The sequence below is a fragment of the Hypomesus nipponensis genome, chromosome 15, assembly GCF_054491055.1.
Source record: "Hypomesus nipponensis isolate SF chromosome 15, ASM5449105v1, whole genome shotgun sequence".
Classification (NCBI taxonomy): Eukaryota; Metazoa; Chordata; class Actinopteri; order Osmeriformes; family Osmeridae; genus Hypomesus; species Hypomesus nipponensis.
The window spans coordinates 12582282-12601607 of record NC_140375.1 but is presented as its reverse complement, the minus strand read 5'-3'; the positions used below and the strand labels follow the sequence as shown (position 1 = coordinate 12601607).

At 39.9% G+C, this 19326-nt stretch overlaps 2 protein-coding genes across 3 annotated transcripts; both read right to left on the bottom strand.

Moving 5' to 3' along the window:
• Positions 1 to 2288: 2288 nt before the first annotated feature.
• Positions 2289 to 11911, bottom strand: postnb (periostin, osteoblast specific factor b). 2 transcript variants are annotated; one of them, XM_084673931.1, is made up of 20 exons: positions 11664 to 11911; positions 11154 to 11252; positions 9418 to 9482; positions 9045 to 9202; positions 8805 to 8969; positions 8562 to 8708; positions 8307 to 8448; positions 7156 to 7368; positions 6900 to 7034; positions 6576 to 6724; positions 5963 to 6099; positions 5746 to 5876; positions 5467 to 5597; positions 5234 to 5336; positions 4999 to 5066; positions 4308 to 4353; positions 3901 to 4170; positions 3676 to 3762; positions 3314 to 3352; positions 2289 to 3196 (listed from the first exon to the last, which is right to left on the bottom strand). In XM_084673931.1, the coding sequence occupies exons 1-20, from the start codon at positions 11780 to 11782 to the stop codon at positions 3147 to 3149; spliced, it is 2454 nt and encodes an 817-aa protein (XP_084530057.1). In that variant the 5' UTR covers positions 11783 to 11911; the 3' UTR covers positions 2289 to 3146. The 2 variants fall into 2 exon arrangements, 1 of the variants encoding a protein (XP_084530057.1); XR_014729915.1 differs by having other exon boundaries at positions 3152 to 3196; positions 3676 to 3730.
• A 170-nt stretch (positions 11912 to 12081) lies between these two features.
• trpc4b (transient receptor potential cation channel, subfamily C, member 4b) lies at positions 12082 to 18979 on the bottom strand. Its single transcript, XM_084673930.1, has 11 exons — positions 18818 to 18979; positions 17874 to 18347; positions 17191 to 17709; positions 15774 to 16110; positions 15303 to 15442; positions 14875 to 15188; positions 14430 to 14625; positions 14100 to 14294; positions 13737 to 13778; positions 13556 to 13645; positions 12082 to 13442 (listed from the first exon to the last, which is right to left on the bottom strand). The coding sequence occupies exons 2-11, from the start codon at positions 18267 to 18269 to the stop codon at positions 12918 to 12920; spliced, it is 2754 nt and encodes a 917-aa protein (XP_084530056.1). The 5' UTR covers positions 18270 to 18347; positions 18818 to 18979; the 3' UTR covers positions 12082 to 12917.
• Between the last annotated feature and the right edge of the window lie 347 nt (positions 18980 to 19326).

The window sequence follows — 19326 nt, the reverse complement described above, 5'->3', positions numbered from 1 at the left end:
CAATGTTTCAGATATTGTGTTTGGATGAGAATGATGAGTTGATTGATGCTGCTGATTAGATGATTTATGTTGCCTGTAAGGACTTTGACTGCACCTAGAGGCATGTTACCTTGGAATGGAACCATTCCAAATGTTGAAAGTTACAGTACTTCCCATGTTCTGTCTGGTATGAACAAGCTTTAAAGGGATTGGCTGCACAAAACTGAATTGTACAAACTGTACTGTATTTGCTCACTTAAGCTAAATGATAAATATTCTTGCCAATGCACACAAACACCTTGGCCAGGGTGTGAATTACGGGCAATTTCTCCCATTCAAATCCTAATGAGGGTGACTACTGCCTACCAGAGTGCTGTAGTTGGAGGGCCACCAATCTTAAAGATGACACTCAGCCTATTTATCAAACGCATAAAGGAACTGCATTTAAGATGTCCATTGTAGAACAACAAAAGAGCAATCATTGAACCAATCAAGAGCTAATCACGTTGACCCATCTCCATGCTCTTCCGTAAACCCATAAGTGTTTGTAACTGCATTCAAAAAATAAAAACGCCTTTTCCATGCATTTTTCCATTCTAAAAGGATGTTTTTAACTTTACTGAATTCCTGCCCCTTGACTGTCCAAAGTTTCCACAGCTTTTGATTTAGTGTGCATGCTGGAGTCTAGCTAAGGGGACATCTGTGATGTGCATTACTGCTATGCTCTACCAAAGCAGAATAGAACACATACTACAACATGTTGTTAATGATGAGTGAGAGTGAGGAATGAGGGCCCTGCTGGATGCTCCTTGCCTCCAGGGATGAATACAAATGACTGCCTGTCACTACACGAACCCCTGCTGAATGTTTGAAAACCTTGACTTTTCACATGCTTGAAATACATTGTAAATTGTCTAATCTATTTTTATGGTAACTGAACCCTCAACATACAGTCCATGCAATTTACAAGTTGCATCATCTTAATCAAAAGATACCAACATTAACAGGTCAAATACTGGAATACAAATATGTTTGTTTGTAACGTTACAGTCAGGGTTTTCTGGCTGTAACATTTATAGACAGCAAGTCAAAGTCACAGAGACACAATTAAGAGCATGATTTATTGCTTTAAAAAATACTAATTATTTGACGACCATTTCAAGGTAACAAAAACGTTTTATTGGTAACCATCACCAATCGACTTGAAATACACAGAAGTAGCAGAACATGGACATCATGGGAAAAGGAAAAACAAGGCAATTTCTCCCATTCGAATCCTAATGTGGGTGACTACTGCCTACCAGAGAGCTGTAGATGGAGGGTTTACATGTTTAGTACATGTTTTGCATCCACCAAATGGGCGGCTATGGCTCAGGGGGTTGAGGGGGTCACCCATTAATTGCAAAGTTCGTGGTTTGATCTCCAACTCCTCATGGCCATGTGTCCTTGTTGACACTGAACCCCAAGTTGCTCCTGATGGGAAGGCCAGCGCCTTGCATGGCAGCTCTGTCACCGTGTGTGGATGAATGAGAGGCAACTTTGAAGTGTTCTGGGTGTGCCGTTAGATGCACTATATAAATGCAGGACATTTACCTCCTAGAAATTCAAATGAAGGCAGTGTTTGGAGCACAAATATCATATGTTTTGAACGTGTATTATATATAAGTACAGACGTTAAAGATTAGTATTAAATTAACTATGACCTTTTGGAACAGACTTAATTCAGGGACTTTGAATCTTAAAATTACAATCATTGACTTGCACTGGTGTGCTCATTGTAAGGTGCTATGTGCACGTTTTCAGCCAGAACTCAAGAGACAGCTTTGGATCCCATTGCATGCCAGCTCTGAAACATTTTCTACTGTTCCAGGACCAGCTGTTTATAGTTATCTACAGAGTATTGGCTAGATGTTGTCAGTTCTTTGTAACCCTAGTTGTGACAATTCTTGCAGAATGTTATTAAACCCGTGATAAACTATCCTTGTTACAAACAAAGTGCAGTATCAACTTAAACAAGAAAAACCTAATAAGATAACAGTTGTTGATTATGCAGATAATTATGTGAATTTGTTCTCCTATTTTTCGTTCCCTAAAGTGTGGAGAAAAATATATATATAATAGACTGCTATCCCAAAATGGTTTATGGATGCAATAAGCCTTGAAATTAAGTCAGCCGTTAATGTTGTGGTCAATGTTTAAATTGTACATGTTCTGGAGATCTAGGACATCAACAATGACTATCTCTTATTTTATGGTGTGGGTCTAAGAATTAAACCAGTTAAAATGGTTGAAACACCCATGCTGACATATTTATTACACAGATTACAGTTTATTAATAAATGTTTGCAAACCACAGTAAAAATGCTACCAAAAGATTTATATTTAACAAATGTTGCACATGAAGTTCGGGGGTCAGATGGCTGAGCGGTTAGGGAATCGGGCTACCAATCAGAAAGTTGCCGGTCGATTCCCAGCCGTGCCAAATGACGTTGTGTCCCTGCGCAAGGCACTTCACCCTACTTGCCTTAGGGGATTGTCCCTGTACTTACTGTAAGTCGCTCTGGATAAGAGCGTCTGCTAAATGACTTAATGTATATGTAAATATTTAAAACAACACAAAGTAAAAGATAAAGATTTGCATGATCAGAGAATACAGTTTGTGGTGAAAGCAAAAAACACACATACTGATTATCTAAAACTAAGACTTAGCATCAAGTTTAAGGTGAAACAATTTCTGGTAACATCAATTTTTTTTTATTAATCTTACATTTTGAAAACAAATTAGCAAAATACAAATAATGACCATGCTGCGATCAATAGAGAATCAGAGATCAATAGAAAATCTAGTAGAAAAAGCATTCATGATTAAATCGCACTCCTTGTAAGTTTTTGAATGCAGTATGTAGCTTGGTTTTATATATTTTGGATTTAGTTTAGTTTTTTCGACCAACGTTGAACACAATCTACCACAAATGTTTGTAAAATATTTACATTACCTGGTGATTTTAAAATTATATTACTCCTACAATTGCTTCTGTCACCATTTTAACCAAGTATTACTGAATATCAAACACAAAATAGCTGTAAGTGTAGACCTACTACGGGGACCATGGGGATTGTCTGTCTCTGTATTTTACTTTTGTGAAGTCATCAGTGTCCTGGTTTATCTATGTTCTCTCCTCCGTGGGTTGCGGGGAAAGTCTCCTTCTGAGTCCAGCTAGTGCAAAAGATCATAAAATAAGTAAATGTTGACTGATTGTCAATACAATACTTAAATTATTGTATTAACAGTAATGCACATGATACTTTAAAATGGTCATGGAATCATTATTACCTTGAACTCTTCTCCCAGTTACCCGCCTACCAGTTCCCTCTGTAGAGAAATGTTTACATTTACATGTATTTTTTCATCATATGTTTACATTCAAAGTAATGTACAAATAGTGCGTTTAGTAAGTCAGGATATAATCAAGGACTGTAAGTGTACAGTTCAAGCAATACTGAAGTGTTTAATTCCTGTCTGCATTCTATAAGACAAAATATAACATCTACAATTTTGCATAATTTGCAGATAAGACATGTATCAACAATGCAAAAACTTTTCAGATGCTATTGCGTACAACAACAAAAACATTATTATCATAAAAATCTGATTTTACTTTTTACACAAAGATGATATCTGCTGGTGAATCTCACCTTGAATGATTTTTGCTATCTTGTCAGGGTCCATTTCAAGCAGTTCAGGGTTACCCTGCATAGTGGTTAAATCAGAGAGATCGGTTCCTTGGGAGGAACCATGCCCTCGTCAGAGCTATTTATTTTGTTCTATACAATATTATACATTGTATAACAGTAGCAGAGTAATAAACAGTTCACAGTGTAAGGCCTCTAATAATGTAATCCTGGTGATGGACAACTTACCTTCAATGACTCTGGTCACCTTGGTGATAGACGGTTCACCTTCTATGACCCTGGTCACCTTGGTGATAGATGGCTCACCTTCAATGACCCGGGTCACCTTAGTGATAGACGGTTCACCTTCAATGACTCTGGTCACCTTGGTGATAGTCGGCTGACCTTCAATGACCCTGGTCACCTTGGTGATAGACGGCTCACCTTCAATGACTCTCGTCACCTTGGTGATAGTTGGCTGACCTTCAATGACCCTGGTCACCTTGGTGATAGATGACTCTTTGAAGGAAAACATATAAAAAAATCAAACGTACAGGAGTGTGTCTTATTTCCAAACAACCTGCATATGCGGCAGGTAAGCAACATATCTATGTATGTAAACCATGCATGACGTCCCATATTACGGCTTTACTTACTCATGAAGGTAAGGGGAATTTCTTTATATCTGAATCCTGACACATACTGCAAGTAAAAGGTAAGCAACAGAGATATTATAGTTATAGTTAAAGTATTTCCTTTTCATGTAAAGTTATATTCAGCTAATCCATTGGGCAACACTGAGCATTCCGATAAACTACCTGTCCAAGGTTTTTTTTTTATGATAAGGTGTGTTGATTAAGGTTTGTAAAATGTAACATTATACCTAATTTTTAAATATTGCAGCTGCTCCCTTCTTCATGCAAGTATAATCATGTAAACATTTTCTCGGTATGGTACAAAGGGAATCCTGCAAAACTGTGTCAAGTCCTGGCATGATATGTGGTCTCACTCTGTTCTCAATTCAATAGGCATATGCTTGCAATCTTAAGTTTGCGACCATATTTGATAAGAATATTATTTTTGTTCTACCACCGCGTTGTTATAGTAAGACTATTTTACTACAATACACATATTTGCAACAACAACAAATGTATTAGACATGAATATTATTTAGAAGGGTGCATTAAATGACACTATGCTTTTGTATAGGAAAAATACTTACTAACATTCTAAATAACTTTGTAAACGTACCTTTATATAAACGTACCTTTATAAATTCCATACAGATTTGTGCAGTTTGAATGAACAGGAACATGGTATTAACAAATGAGCATTCTCTAATTTTACCTTGATCTGGATGTACATGATGAGCCTTTTCAGGAGCCCTAGGAGATCCTGGCTTCCAACAGGCTGGTCTAATTACAAATGCTAGGTGTTAGCCACACTGGCAGGTTTAAAATTATGGTCCATGCACAGAGTTCCCAAGTCCATCCCAAGTTTGTTCCCTGGTGTACCAACACCATACAAAACTGTAATGGCCCCGCCAAAGCTTTGCAAACGAAGGAATTGAAACTTTTCTTACCTGCAGGATACAGAAGACTATCTGTGAAGTGAAGGACTCCATTTGTAGCCATTATATCGTGTTCAGGAACCTTGATAGTATTAACCTTCATAGTATTGTTTGCCTGACAAATAGAACAAGAACACATGCATAATGTATTTCCTGGTTCTGCTTTGTTTTTTTTAGTGTTAGGGTTACAATGCTATTTTGAATAGACCCAACTAATATAAATATATATCTATTAGCATTCTTACAGAGAGCACCCGAAGATTGCTGCCCATAAGAGACTTCAAAAGGTTGGTCACTCCAGGCTCCAGACCTCCGCCAATAAAGACACCATTACTGAAGTGATAAAGTAGGACGGTCCTCAAGGCATTCATGTCACCTGTTTATTATATAAGGAAAAATGCATTAGATGGATTAGAAGTCTGATGTTTGTTGAAATCTGTTATAGAATGTGATACTATAACTACAGTATTACAGTTGAGCACTTCAACACTTTGAAAATGAATGAATTAGTCTGAAACACTGACCCTTCAGTATGGCTAGATCCCCGTCTCCCACACCAGCAAAGGCTTTATCACTCGGGGCAAACAGAGTGAAATCACCCTCCTGCTTCAGCAGGTCAGTCAAGCCTGCGGCCTCCATCAGGGACAAGAATATCCTGTCAGCAAGTATAAACAGCTGGTCAGTGTAGTTCAGTGTGCCAACTTTTCAGTTCACTTGAACTGGCAACCTTCCATATCTTACTTGAAGCCTCCGTTGTCAGTGAGGATCTGGAACATGCTGGCCTGAGCAGGCTTCAACAGCATCTTCATCAGGTGGAGAGCTCCGTTGCTCCCCTCCTTACTGCCTCTCACCAGGCAGGCATTCTCAATGCAGACAGCCTACAGATCATTCCATGGGTTATAATTTAAAGCAGCTGTTTGAATCTGTGATGGTACTCGATCAGCATTAGTCTAACAATTTTGTGACAAATGCCGCTTGACTAATTTAAATAGTTCTAACTTAACCAATGCCAAACAATGAACCGTTGCTTTGCTTTTGCTTTGCTCAGTTATGTTAGCTGAAACTAATATTCAGCTGATATATGTAATGGCAGTTAAAATCTCATTCAAGTAAGTCACTGTATAAATATTGCCATTAAGTAAATCTAACATTTGTATTAAATAAGTGTTATGAATGCATGCATGGTCTAAGACACTGTAATACATATATTTTCTTTCAAATAAATTAACTGTCCAAAGATACACATCTGACAAGCTAAACTAAATATTGATTGCTTTGAGATCAACTTAATGTGGATAGTCATCTGCTCTTCAAATGAAAAGAAACACATCAGATAGAAGGAAGATGAACTTACTGTGCGATAAACAAAGACCCTTAAGAACTTCCCTCCAATGGTCTCTAGACGCTGGCCATTGTACAACTGTCCAAGCACGATCTTTTCTTTCAGAATATGGTTCTCCAGAATAACCTTGAGATACCTCTGGTCCATTGACATAACCTCATCTGTGAGGGGAAAATTGTTGCAAAATCTTGTAGCCTTTCTTGTAAAATCTTATTTGATCCATTCAGTGTATATCTTGATTCAGCCATAAGTTAACCGGAGCCACGTTTTGAGCACCTGGTGTGTTTACCCACCGAAGTTGGGAGGTGGAATGTTCAGGGGTGAGACATGACTCACCAGTGAAGGCTGCGTTCATCGGAGCCAGCAGAGTGTACTCAGCCTCTTGGCTCATGGCTGCAGATAGGCCGAGCTCAGAAACCATGTCACCGAAGGTGGATTGAGAACTACCCACCAGTTCCATAACCTCCTTGGCTTTGATCAAGAATTAGACATGTCATTGTTATTGAAAACTTAATGACTTACCATGCAGGTTTATATTGACTCATACATCATAACAGCTTGTAATATGTGGTGAAAGGTCAAAAAGACAAACCAGAGTCAGGCATGAGCACTTGGTCGATCAGGTGGATGACACCATTTGTGGTGACAATGTCCTTCTTCAGTACCATCGTGATACCATTGACAGTGAGGGTGTCCCCATTGCAGCCAATTTCAATGTTGTGACCTTCAAGGGTCTCAAAGGAGGTGCCAGCCATGATGGCCTCAGAACACTGGACAGAGTTTAGGAGGTGGAAGTTCAGCAGTGCTGCAAGCAAGACAAAGAACCATTTTATCTTTCTTAAGACATGGCGCGACAGTGGATTTCATGGGTTGAGTTTTGTGGCTGCCTATCATGGAGGGGATAGGATCCAGACAGATTTATATGATGATAACTTAGCTAGCTTTCCACTGCCAGTACTAGCATGTCAAAGCACAGGCAGCCAGGAGATCCTTTACATCCTTCAGGCCATTGGGAGGGTTGCTTTCATGTACAATTATATTTTGCCTGATGGGGTCTGATCTGTCAATACATCGCAGGCTTGGGAATAATGTAATGGTTAGGGATTGCATAACTTTTTAACGCTCACTGACTGAGGCAGCTGCTTCCTGCCTCATCTGCCATAATGTTTAAGGGGATGTGTATGATGGATTGTGATAACAATGTTTCATAGAGGCCACTATTGCTGTAGCAATCTAAAAGCATATTGATATGTTTTGTTTTGCCAACATTCTTTGATATACTGTACATTTGTAAATGTTTTTGTGCCACCAAAACGCGATCTAAAATTGACAATGCCTGTCTTTGAAACATAAGAGTATCAATTTATCAACAGATCTTCATCATCTCTATTTATAGACTCATCTTTTGAATGTAAAGCTTTTTTCCATGACATACTTGTACAATTGTAGCAAGTTTTCAGTTTGCCAACTGTCTGAGAATTTTAAATCCAGAGCTTTGACCAGGGATCCCATCTGTTTTCAGTAGGATTTTTTTTTTTCTTTTGCACTATGTTTTTTCAGGGGGCCCGTTCCAGAAAACATGTGAACCGGGAACCGTTAACTTTCTATTCCTGTTCTTTCATTTCACTAAGCATGATAATGAGTCTAGTAGCCCTTCCACTGTTGAAGGTCCTCATGCCAGCTTGTCTTTGTATTAGCAACAGGCATTTCAGAGTAGTACTGAGTACCTAGTTGAATGTTTACCTTGGAGGACACCCTTGTCGCTCATGAGTCTTTTCAGTACATCCTTGTCCAGCTTGTCAAAGGCTTCATTAGTAGGGGCAAACAAGGTGTAATGTCCTGGCTCACCCAGCTTGTCTAGCAAGCCAGAAGCCACAGCAACAGCCTACAGGTAGAGGTCACACAGTAGAATGTCTTCAGACAGTGCTTATTAACACATTGATGATTAAATGAGGAGAGTTAGGAAGGAGATGAGTGGAGAGAATCTTCACAACTTACACTCAGTGATGTCAGATCATCGTCAACCTCGATGACATCTTGGATGGTGTTGCCAACAGCAGTTATGACTCGATCAATGACATGCACCACACCGTTGGTTGCCACCTGATTACCATGGATGATCCTGGCACAATTCACAGTGACCACCTGCGCACAATGCAGCCTGTTTTATACAATCTGAATGCACATAACCTTTTTTTTACTTTATGTGCTTTAATGTAGTCAAAGATAGACAAGACTTGCCCCATTGGAGTAGTGATTGATGTAGAGGCCCAGGTCGTTGTACATTGAGGTGACAGTCATGCCATCCCTCAGATCTTTTGTCAGGAGACGTTGGTTGGCCATGTGGTAGTGCAGGGCATTGTACAACTCTATGTTTACGTTGCTGACCAAGGCACTCTTCACTATCTATAAGGTAGATAGGGACACCATTGTTCTCCAGTAGAAGAAAATGCGTATCACCTGTATTTTGGTGGGAATTACCTCTTCCAGAAGATCCCAAGCGTCATTACTGGGAGCAAAGAACGTGTAAGATCCAGATCCTTCAATCTCAAGCTTCAGCTTGGAGATGTCGGAGTATTCTTGGGTTGAGGAGGCCTTCACCAATCCCAGAGTACCATACACGTGATCAATTGGGGCCACTTCAGAAAGGGTATGACACCAGAATAATAACATGTAAACACCACTCTCCCTTTACACACACACAAAAGTAACAAAACAAATCTACATTCAATCAACATCCCCTCATTTAAAATCCTGTAGTGTTGCATGTTTTAATTGTGCTTTATACCCTTTACTTGTATTCTTTGAGTACAGTATCACATACAGTGTAAACACCAATACACACAGTACATACCTGCTGGGCAGCCACGCAGACCATCAAGCTTCATGTATCCAGGGCAGCATTCATACAGTACAGTCCTGTAGGACAAAGAGACATGCTCTGCTATACCTACAGATTGATGGGCTGATAACATTCATATCATTCTCGTAACTATAGATTTGGGAGACCTTATTTTGAGCTGAATTATAACATTATCTTGAGTTGATTGTTTTTGGTAAGTTTAAAACCCCCACAAAACTCTATCTGTTTCAGTAATCCTACAAGCAATGTTTTCCAACGGTTTGGGGAAGGCCCCTGTATGTATGTCTGTCTTGACTTTAGTGACTTCTAAGTTGATTTGCAGGTTGCTGAACATCTGAGCAGATGATTTAGAAAAAAATAATCTGGTTGCTTTTTTTTTGGCCACCCAAACGTGAGATCACATATTCACTCCTTAAAGAGGAACAGGACAGCAACCCTAAATTCATAGAAACAGAAGAAGATGGGGAAAACAACAGCAGCTGCCAAAAAATACTATAGCATGTGAACCTTCAAGTCTGAGCAAGTGAGAGCTATGGTAGTTGCAACAGAGGCACTGTCTGCAATTTGATACAATCTTGGACCCTGCAGATGGTCTGCAGAGTCTGCATTTGAGACCTGGAATTAATCATGAGTAACATTACACTATATTTCTTTATGCTCTTCCAGAGTCATATAGAAAAATACCTGGGTGCCAAATTGGCATGGGAGTTTGAATAATAAAGCAAATACCTGTCACTAGTTGTTTATAGAGAAACCTCCATAGAAAGAAACCTGGACTGCACATTCTGTATTTCATATACATTCCATGTACTTTCAATTAAGTACTTAAGATAATTATTGATGATCATAATGAATGACAATGCATTATTAGATTATAAACATAAAATACTAAAGACAAGCTTTCATACTGAAAACTGATAAATATTTGCATGGTATACGTCAAGTATAAGATTAGTATGAATGGTTTTCAAATAGCTTGTTTCATAATAATTAAGGGAATAAAAAAATAAAAAAGGTGGATGGTGGTTGAAGGTTGTCATAAACAGTTTGCCTGTTCATCAGAGACAAGACATTACTTTTGGGAACAGATTGAGGCTATGCTGAGGCTCTGAGGTCATGGCTGTCTGCCAGTCTCTCTCTTGTTCTCCTTTACTGTAAGTCCACTTCAACAGAGTGATGGGATGGGGACACACAAGTCATGCTGTGCAACAGTCAGCAACACTATCTTCACATTGCTCTCCCACGCACAGAACAAACCCCAACCTTCCACTAGTCATGGAACTGGAAACTACTGTTTGGTCAGCAACTTGACAAGACTCCCATTCCAAAGAGAATATACTGTATGTAAGCCAGCCATGCACACACCACTGGCATGCGGTAAATGGATAAAACCAGGGTCTGGCTAATAAAACCCTTTTCTAATAAAGAAGCCTGTCATTATGGACACACACAGGACTGGAGCTTAACCCTATTTTCCACAGCATTGTTTGTGTGATGGATAAAGTACATGTATTAAAAACACATCAACCAAGACTAGGATGTTTATTTTACTAAGGGGGTACCTTGACGTGAAACATATTTTGCTTGATTCTATAGATACACTGCTTTGATGTATTGGATGTGCTGGGACATATGGAGATAACTCTAATTTGTTGTAGAAGAATTCCAAATTCATTGTTTAAGAAAGAATAAATAATAGCCTGGAGGAACCATAAAATGACACTTACGCTTTCTTTCCGCAGATGGCCCCTTGGTACCAATTACGACAAGTACTGAAGTACTTCTTCTTGGTCCCCATGACTTGCTGGAGAGCGCAGACATTGGGTCTGATGTGCACCAGGGGTATTTAAGAAAGGAACCATACATTTACAGTGCCCATTGAATGAGCCAAAATGCCTTGCTTGCATTGGAACATGTATAGTACATTAATGTAAATATTTTCAATGGTACATAAATAGTACATAATAGTAACAGTAATAGTCTTAATTGTTTTTTTTTAACTATCTTCAACTGTGAATCTTTATTTATTCATACAAAAGGTGTACTTGATAGCTATATTTATTATGCAATAGTATTTTATCATATCCATATTTAACTTCACTCAGAATTGCAAAAATCCATACATTTGCTTGACAGCCATGAACATATTCACTGATTCTAACAGCAAATTATACTAGTACCATCTCTATAATACTTCTACTGTGCTACCAGTACCACTAATAATACTATTTTCTTACCCTTCCTTTTTAGCCCTGATCCGGCTGTGTGTCACTATTTTGTCATAAGCAGAAGAATCAGCCCTATCAAAGGCAGACAGCACAAAGAACGCAAAGGCAGCTGCAAAAAAGAGCTTCATCCTTAGTCCCTCAACTGGCCCTAACAAAACCAGAGTAATGGGAACAGCCTTGCAGAGAGGGAGTTTAAATACCTCACTGCTCTAGAAGGATGGCAAAGATTCAGACCAACCTCCCTCTATGAACATATATTCCTGTTGCAGCTTCATTATAGTATGTGTTCATATTTGACACAGACTTTTTTGGCCAGTCAGAATACTATTACAATTGTCTTTGTAGTTAGTAATATTATATTTTGTCTTTATACCTTTAGACATACTTGCATGGTGAGAAAAAAAAACAAAACATGTGGAAGCAAAGAAGGCATGCTGTCTGAGGGGCATTTGTCATTTTGATGACAAGCAGTTTTTTCACAGAAGTACGGGGGGAGTCACCTTTGTGAACCCCAAACTTCTGTAAGTTGTAAGTCATTTTTACGTAACACAGAACATGTGCTCCAGATTTAGCAGCTGTAGAATTCAGAGCAGATGGAGATTGAGAATCTTCCAGATTCATGTGTGTGGCAATCTCAATTATTTGGCCACAAATCTAATCTAACCCGAACAAAAAGTGAACAAACAGAGTTGGAAGTCCCGCCATACTGCATTTTTACATGCAATGTACACCACCTAGTGGTGAAGTGTTACATGCTTTTTTGCTTTTTAACTATACTGCCCAAATTCTTTGTTTTCACAGCTGATAGTACTCCGTCCAAACAGACCAGATAGGACCTGATACTTCTTCACAGTGTATACATGAGAGAAATTATGGTTATTGATATTTCCATTGTATATAGGGCCTATTTACATTGCAAAAGTGTTTCATTAGTGCACGGCAAAGGGACAAGACATTGTGAAACAAATGCAGTGAGTGCATCCAACAGCTCGGGTAAACGTTGAAAATGCTGTTACTATTTAACATGAAGTTTTGTTGTACATGCTCATTTGTATAGTATGTTGATGCCTTCTTTCAGTATTGTTGATGTAAAGTTCAGATTTTCTCATTTGCATATATATTTGGTCATCATTATGATCAGTGGTCAACATCACAATGTCGTATTAGGAAGCTTCTGTAACACAAATTAAACAAACAGACCATCATTTCTTTTTCTGTAAATCACTGATCAGTCACTGAATCAGTTCATTGACTGAAAAATCTCTATATTGGCTTCCATGGACGGATTTCTTTTTCCTGATTCTCTACCTCCTTTTCTTGCTCCTCTGACATCCTGGCTCTGCCCCTCGCCCCGGATCCCCCATTGCAGTCCCGCTGGTCTTCGTCAAACTCCCCAGGCTCATATGACACAGGAAACACCTGAGTGCTGTTGTCTGGACACTTGTTCTTTCGCCCCAAGTCTGACACATCATTGGGATAGTCACTGCAGGCCAACCTGACTTCTGTAGCTAGGGGAACAAGCTTCGGGATTACTGGGTTGTTGACTAGTTTGGTAAAGGCTTGGGAGGTGGAGGTTTCAGTGGCACTCTGCAAGATTGTGGAAGTGACGTTAAAGAGGGGGATTTTGCTCTGAGGCTTGGCAGTGGGAAATGTGGGGGAGGGTGTGAATTGATTGTCCGGTGCAGAATATTTGATGTTACTTTCTTGACCTAATTGACCATCTGAAATGTTTCTCTTCATCATTCCAACGACTTCATATCGGAAGCTGGAAATGTCTTGCTTCAGCTCCTGTCAAGGGTTAAAGACCAGTGAATTTAATTTGGTCATCAATAGATGTACGAATGAAGTCCAAAATAGATATCAGTGATGCAATATTGTATCAAACAAAAAAAGTAGTTAACCTCGAAATTCTCTTCTGTCAGCCCTTCATTTGTTTTGGCATCTCTGATCATTGCAGCAACATATCTTTTTACCAAATGTTTCAGCACTTCCTGAGAAAATAAATTAAGAGTGTTCTACACTTAATTATACAATATTGGTATCGGAAAAAGCTGTTGAGTGGGAGAACATGCATATCTGTACCTGATACTGGTGGTTAATTCGCACATTTTCAGCAGCCCGTCTCTACAAAAAAGGAAAAATTAATTCAGTTCATGGCTGGCATGACTATAATCTAATGATGTACTCTCTGCCGCAGGAGACAGTTGGCCTATTCTCTCACTTGAACTTTCTGAGAAAACGAATCGCAGCAGTGTTTCTGACCAGTATGGAGGACTTATGACTCAAATTAACTAAACAACTAAACAATTCTTGTACGTTTCCTTCCTAAATCAGGGAACGTAATTGAATTGTACTTTTTTCTTTCATACCAAAACGAAACTGAGTGGGAACATCCAGAACAATACCACACATGACAAAGTATCAGGGTTTACATAGACAACTCACCCCCATCTTTCCAAATCTCTCTGTTTTTACGGCTTGTGTCCTTTTGATTATGTGTTCCTTTAACCATGTGATGAAGGACCAGATGGACTTTGGACTGATAATGATGTTAAAAGGGGCCGGCAAAGTCCCTCCCTCTTCAAAATAGCTCATCCACAACTTTGCTCTTGCAAATTTCCACTCAATATCAGCATGATCCTAAACGTAAAGCATATCCTTTAGTGAGTTACACATTTCATAAATCATGCTGCGTCCTATGTCATTAAGATGACAGTATTTAAACAGACAGGAGATATACAGACTGGAGGGATAGGAGATTCACTTGACACTCACAGCAATATGCTGGTAGGAGTTGTTCATCATAGCGATGAGCATGTTGAGCAGAACCACCATGGATATGACACTATAGGTGCCAAACATGGTGGCACCCACAAAGTCAGTGAACTTGTGGTCCGCTTTCACATTGGTCACATAGATACTGATGAGCCCGAATATGGACCAGAACAAAGACTGCAGGGTCTCAAACATCCTGTGAAGACAAACCAAACCATAGTTATTAATAAAATATATTTATTATAGTACCTGAGAGGACGTCCGTGACTCAAGCTATTTTGGAGCTATCAAAAACATTATTTTATAATAAAAGATACTCAAGGCAGACCTCTATAAACAATATAGTGAGATTCTGTACATCCCAACAATAAAGTATCTTATTTCATGGCAGGCTTAGTACAGTCAAAGTTGACACACATGGACATTTGATTAAAGTTTAACTAACGTCGAAAAAGCGTTGTTTTGGAGTTCACATCGAATTCCCTTGCAATCCTTTCCTTCGTCTGTCTCATAGTGGAAGTAGAGCTGGTTGAGCCCATTTGCGAAGGCCAGCAATACCAGGCAGTAGATAAAAAGGAACTTGAGGATGTCCAACAGCATGCGGCCAAGTGAGATCTGCAGGGGTCCCAGGTGGGAGTTTGCAGTGAAGAGGGAGATGAGCCGCAGGGAGCTGAAGATGTTAGCTATGGCAAACAAGGCCTCTGCCACCAAGGTAGGATGCCACATCTCCCAACTCTCTCTGGGTTTGAAGCCACTGTACTGTGGGAGGTTAGAAGATTAAATACCAAGTACTTGGAGTGCCAGTACACAAGTGTCTAGAATATAAAGAAACAGGTTTGACAGCAATATAATTCCTAAATTGCATAGCAATACCTTCACATAAGCAACAATCTTTAGAGAAATGGTGGCAAGATACAAAGAATTCATGACAAAGTCCATCAGGTTCCACCAGTCATGGAGGTAGTCCTGGAAGCCCTCAGTCCACATCTGCTTGATCTCTGTCCATATGAAGCCTAGCAGAAGGAAAAGATACGGGGTGGTGGCATGACATGTCCGGCTCAGTTCCTTGATTTAGGTGGAATTCCACAGGTGGGAAATAAGTGTGATGGACTTATGCATGGAAGGCATCTGGTTGTAGTGAGTATTGACTGTCATAAGGAACACATTTTGGAATATGGAATGGCTTGGCGAACAACACTTGTGCATTAAAAAAACAGCTGTGCTAGATGAAATGTGGTACTATTTTCATAATATATAAGTACAGTATCTAGCCCAATAGTAAATTTGATCACGTATCATTTTACTTTCACTTATTACGTTGATTAATAACTGGTGTTACGTTACCTAAGACCCAGGGCAGGATCATCCACTCCACAGTTGTGGGCATCGGCCCCTGACGGTTAGGGTTTGTAGACACAATGTGCTGGGAGGCCAGCAGGAGGAGGAAAAGGAAGGTGAGGTAGGAGGCTGTGTGGCAGATAAACTTGATGAAGGGCTTGCGTATGAAGAGGCCATAACGGCTCTTAGGAGAGATTAGGTAGCAGAGGGAGAAGACTGGGAAAAGACAGCCGATGATGAAACAGATGATGAACTTCCCTGCCCAGTGGCGTCTTCTCCAGCCTGGGAAATCGCCATACCAGTGAGAAGCCAACAGCTGCTGACAGTTTGGTTGAGCAACAAACTGGAAGAATCAGAAAGAGGAGGAGATTCATAGTCCTAGTCTCTAGGATAATCCTAAATTATTCATTTTATCTGAACAGGTCTCAAGGAAAAATACAGTACATTACAAAATATCTCATTTTGTTTTGGTGAAAGAGAATAGTATCACTGGGAAAAAATAAATTTAGGAAACAGTATTTACCAAATTCTCTAAATTCATTTAAATTTCTTCTTTCCTCTACCATCTGAAACTGAATAGAACCCACTACTAGATATGTGTAGTCTTGGACAAAAGCCTAAAAGAATTATGACCAGATTTCAATGACTTTCTTCAGAAGAAACAGAAGATTTGAGTTCAAGAATAAAAAAGGAAAAGAATGTGACATTCATCAGATTCATTCACAACCTATCCAATTAAATTTACACTATGGGAATAAAATCTATTTGACTCAAAAAGAGCAACGAGTGGATATTGTTTGTTTTATCTTTGTTATATTAGTATTTCAGGGAAAGCTTGGTCAGTTTACTATTGTATCATTATCCACAATTATCTCTGTACCATGGGACTGGCAAATACCATGCTAACGCCTACAGGAAACCATTCATCTCAGTACATTTCCAACTCAGTCTCAACACAATGTGGCTAGAACCAGCAAAAGATCAATGTACTGAAATACCTTTCATCATATACTGACCTAAACTCATATCAGACAATGGAAATTAGTTTTCAATTACTTCAACTGGAATTAAACACAGTGTACGGAATACAAAGGGGGAATCATCAGTGGCCCTACAGTTTTCTCTCTAGAACAACATAAGACACCAGTAACCATCTGCAGACCATCTGAATATTAAAATAGCCTGAGCTCAGCTGAGCAAATACGCAGGGCCGGCCCAAGGCATAAGCGAACTAAGCGGCTGTTTAGGGCCCCTGTGGCTACCAGAGGGCCCCCAATAGCAAATTAAATTACAGTTTAATGTGTTATGTAAAAATATATTCTTTTTTTTTTTTATTGGCAAAGATAAGCGATGCCGAGGGGCCCCCAAATCAATTTTGCTTGAGGCCCCATAAAGGCTTGGGCCGGCCCTGCAAATACCCTACCTCCTTCTGACGGTACTTGATGGCCAACTTCAGACGGGCCAAGTCATTGGTGTTCTCCATCAACAGAGGGTTGATGTCATCCCGGTAGTTGAGGATCATTTCCAGTTCTTTGGAGCTCCTAGTCTGGTCCAGCAAATCTTTGGCAAACTGCTTACACTGGTGGGAGAGCGCCTCATACTCTGACTTGAACTCATTCTCCACCTCGCTGAGCTGTTTCAGCTCCCAACTGAGCTGGAAGGCAGTCAGGAAGGGGTCCTCGCTGGAGAGGGCTATGAGGGAAGGGCTGGCCAGGGCCTTGTAAATGTTGAGGCGCAAGCGAGAGTGACGCAGGCTGTCCACATCTGAGCTGGACAAACACTCAATGCAGTTGCAACACACTGCATGTGGGTGAGGTATGGATACACCCTTTTGCAACAGCAACCTGATAATCTCATAGTTGTTGGTTTGTGCAGCCAGGATAATGGGGGTGATGTCTGGGGTGAAGTCAGAAAAACGCTTTTCCAACAGGATTGGCGGCACCTGTTAAAAAACCAAGGATAGATTAGAGCCAATAGTATAACATGCGGACTAACATGGTCCTGTCTTGTCAAGTTTGTGTTATTGTAGGAATATTTGTAGTGGCTCAAACATTGTTCTCCCTGCTGTGGTCAAACAGATGTTTCTTAAAAAGGAGATTCACTCACCTGCTTCTCCCTGCTAGGCTTCTTGTGGTTGAGGATCAAATCCACAGCTCCCACAACCTCCTTCCGGATAGCATGCATCAGGGCATCTCCCACAAACACATTGTAGTTCAGAAGAAGCTCAATGATGTCCAGGTTCTCATTCTCAATGGCTATGAGTAGTGCTGTGCGTCCCAGTGGGTCAACACAGTTGATGTTGATCCTGAAATAGATCTCTGCCTCCTCTAGGGCCTGTTTGACACTAGCGTAGTCTCCCTTCTCGATAGCACGCAGATAGGCTCGCTCCAGGCCAGACAGTTCTGATTTAGCCCGGACAATCTTCAGGTGGATGCAGTCCCTATGCAATGAAGTGTCTGTTCTGTTATCCAGCTGTGAAATGGCTGCTTGGCTATGGCGCATAGCTGGGGAGGCCTGGGGCAGCAGTAGAGAGGGACAACACTGGCCAGAGACGATGCAGACAGGGACAACTTAAAAAGGCTGTCGGTGATGGTGAGAGGTAGTAAACAAATTGTTAATCATGATAAAATCATAGTCAAGATAAAACATTCGTCACATTGCCAATGGTTGAAAAAGACACTCCCCTATCTCCCCCCCTATCTCTCCTGTAACTTCTTCACTTAGCCCAAGTCTTCTAACAATTTTGCGGTGATAAGCCCTATTTGTTGAATCAAGTTTATTAGGGTTAGTAGGTTTGCTAAGTTTTGGCCAAAAACATTTTACCATTTGTTACAGCAAGTCTAGTCAGACAAAAACGAGATAATTTTTTTTGTTTTCAAGTGATGTAAAAACAAAGTGATTTGTAAATACATTTAATGGCAATGGTTATTGCTTCAAACAAGTAGCATAAGTACTATAGTCATTTACATGTTGTCTACCGTTTCTGGTGCTTCTCATGGTTCAGAAAATGTTTTTCTCAGATTCCTGTCATTCTGTTCAGAGAACCTTACCTTCAGTCCTTTAGTCAGAAGGCTCCATTTGCCTGGGGTCGAAAAGCAGGACTAAAACAACAAAAAGATTCTTGATGAGATTGCTTTGTTTGTGTGTTTGTGTGTCTGCGAAGTAAAAAGTCTGTGTCTGGTAAAGAGTCCACCGGTCCATGTTTCACCTGCTTCTCCTTGCTAGGCTTCTTGTGGTTGAGGATCAAATCCACAGCTCCCACAACCTCCTTCCGGATAGCATGCATCAGTGCATCTCCCACAAACACATTGTAGTTGAGAAGAAGCTCAACAATCTCTAGGTTCTCATTATCAGTGGCAGGGACTTTGATGTGCATATGAAAACATGACTATTTTGTGTCATATTTCACAATTTTGCACAACTTTGTGAAATAGATGGACATCTTTGGGTGATTTAACAAATTATGCTTTACACGTTCTATACAACGGCATTTATAAGTTGTGTTTCACAACTCATGGAACATAAGATCTAATCTTGTTTGTTTTTCAAGGATGGTTTT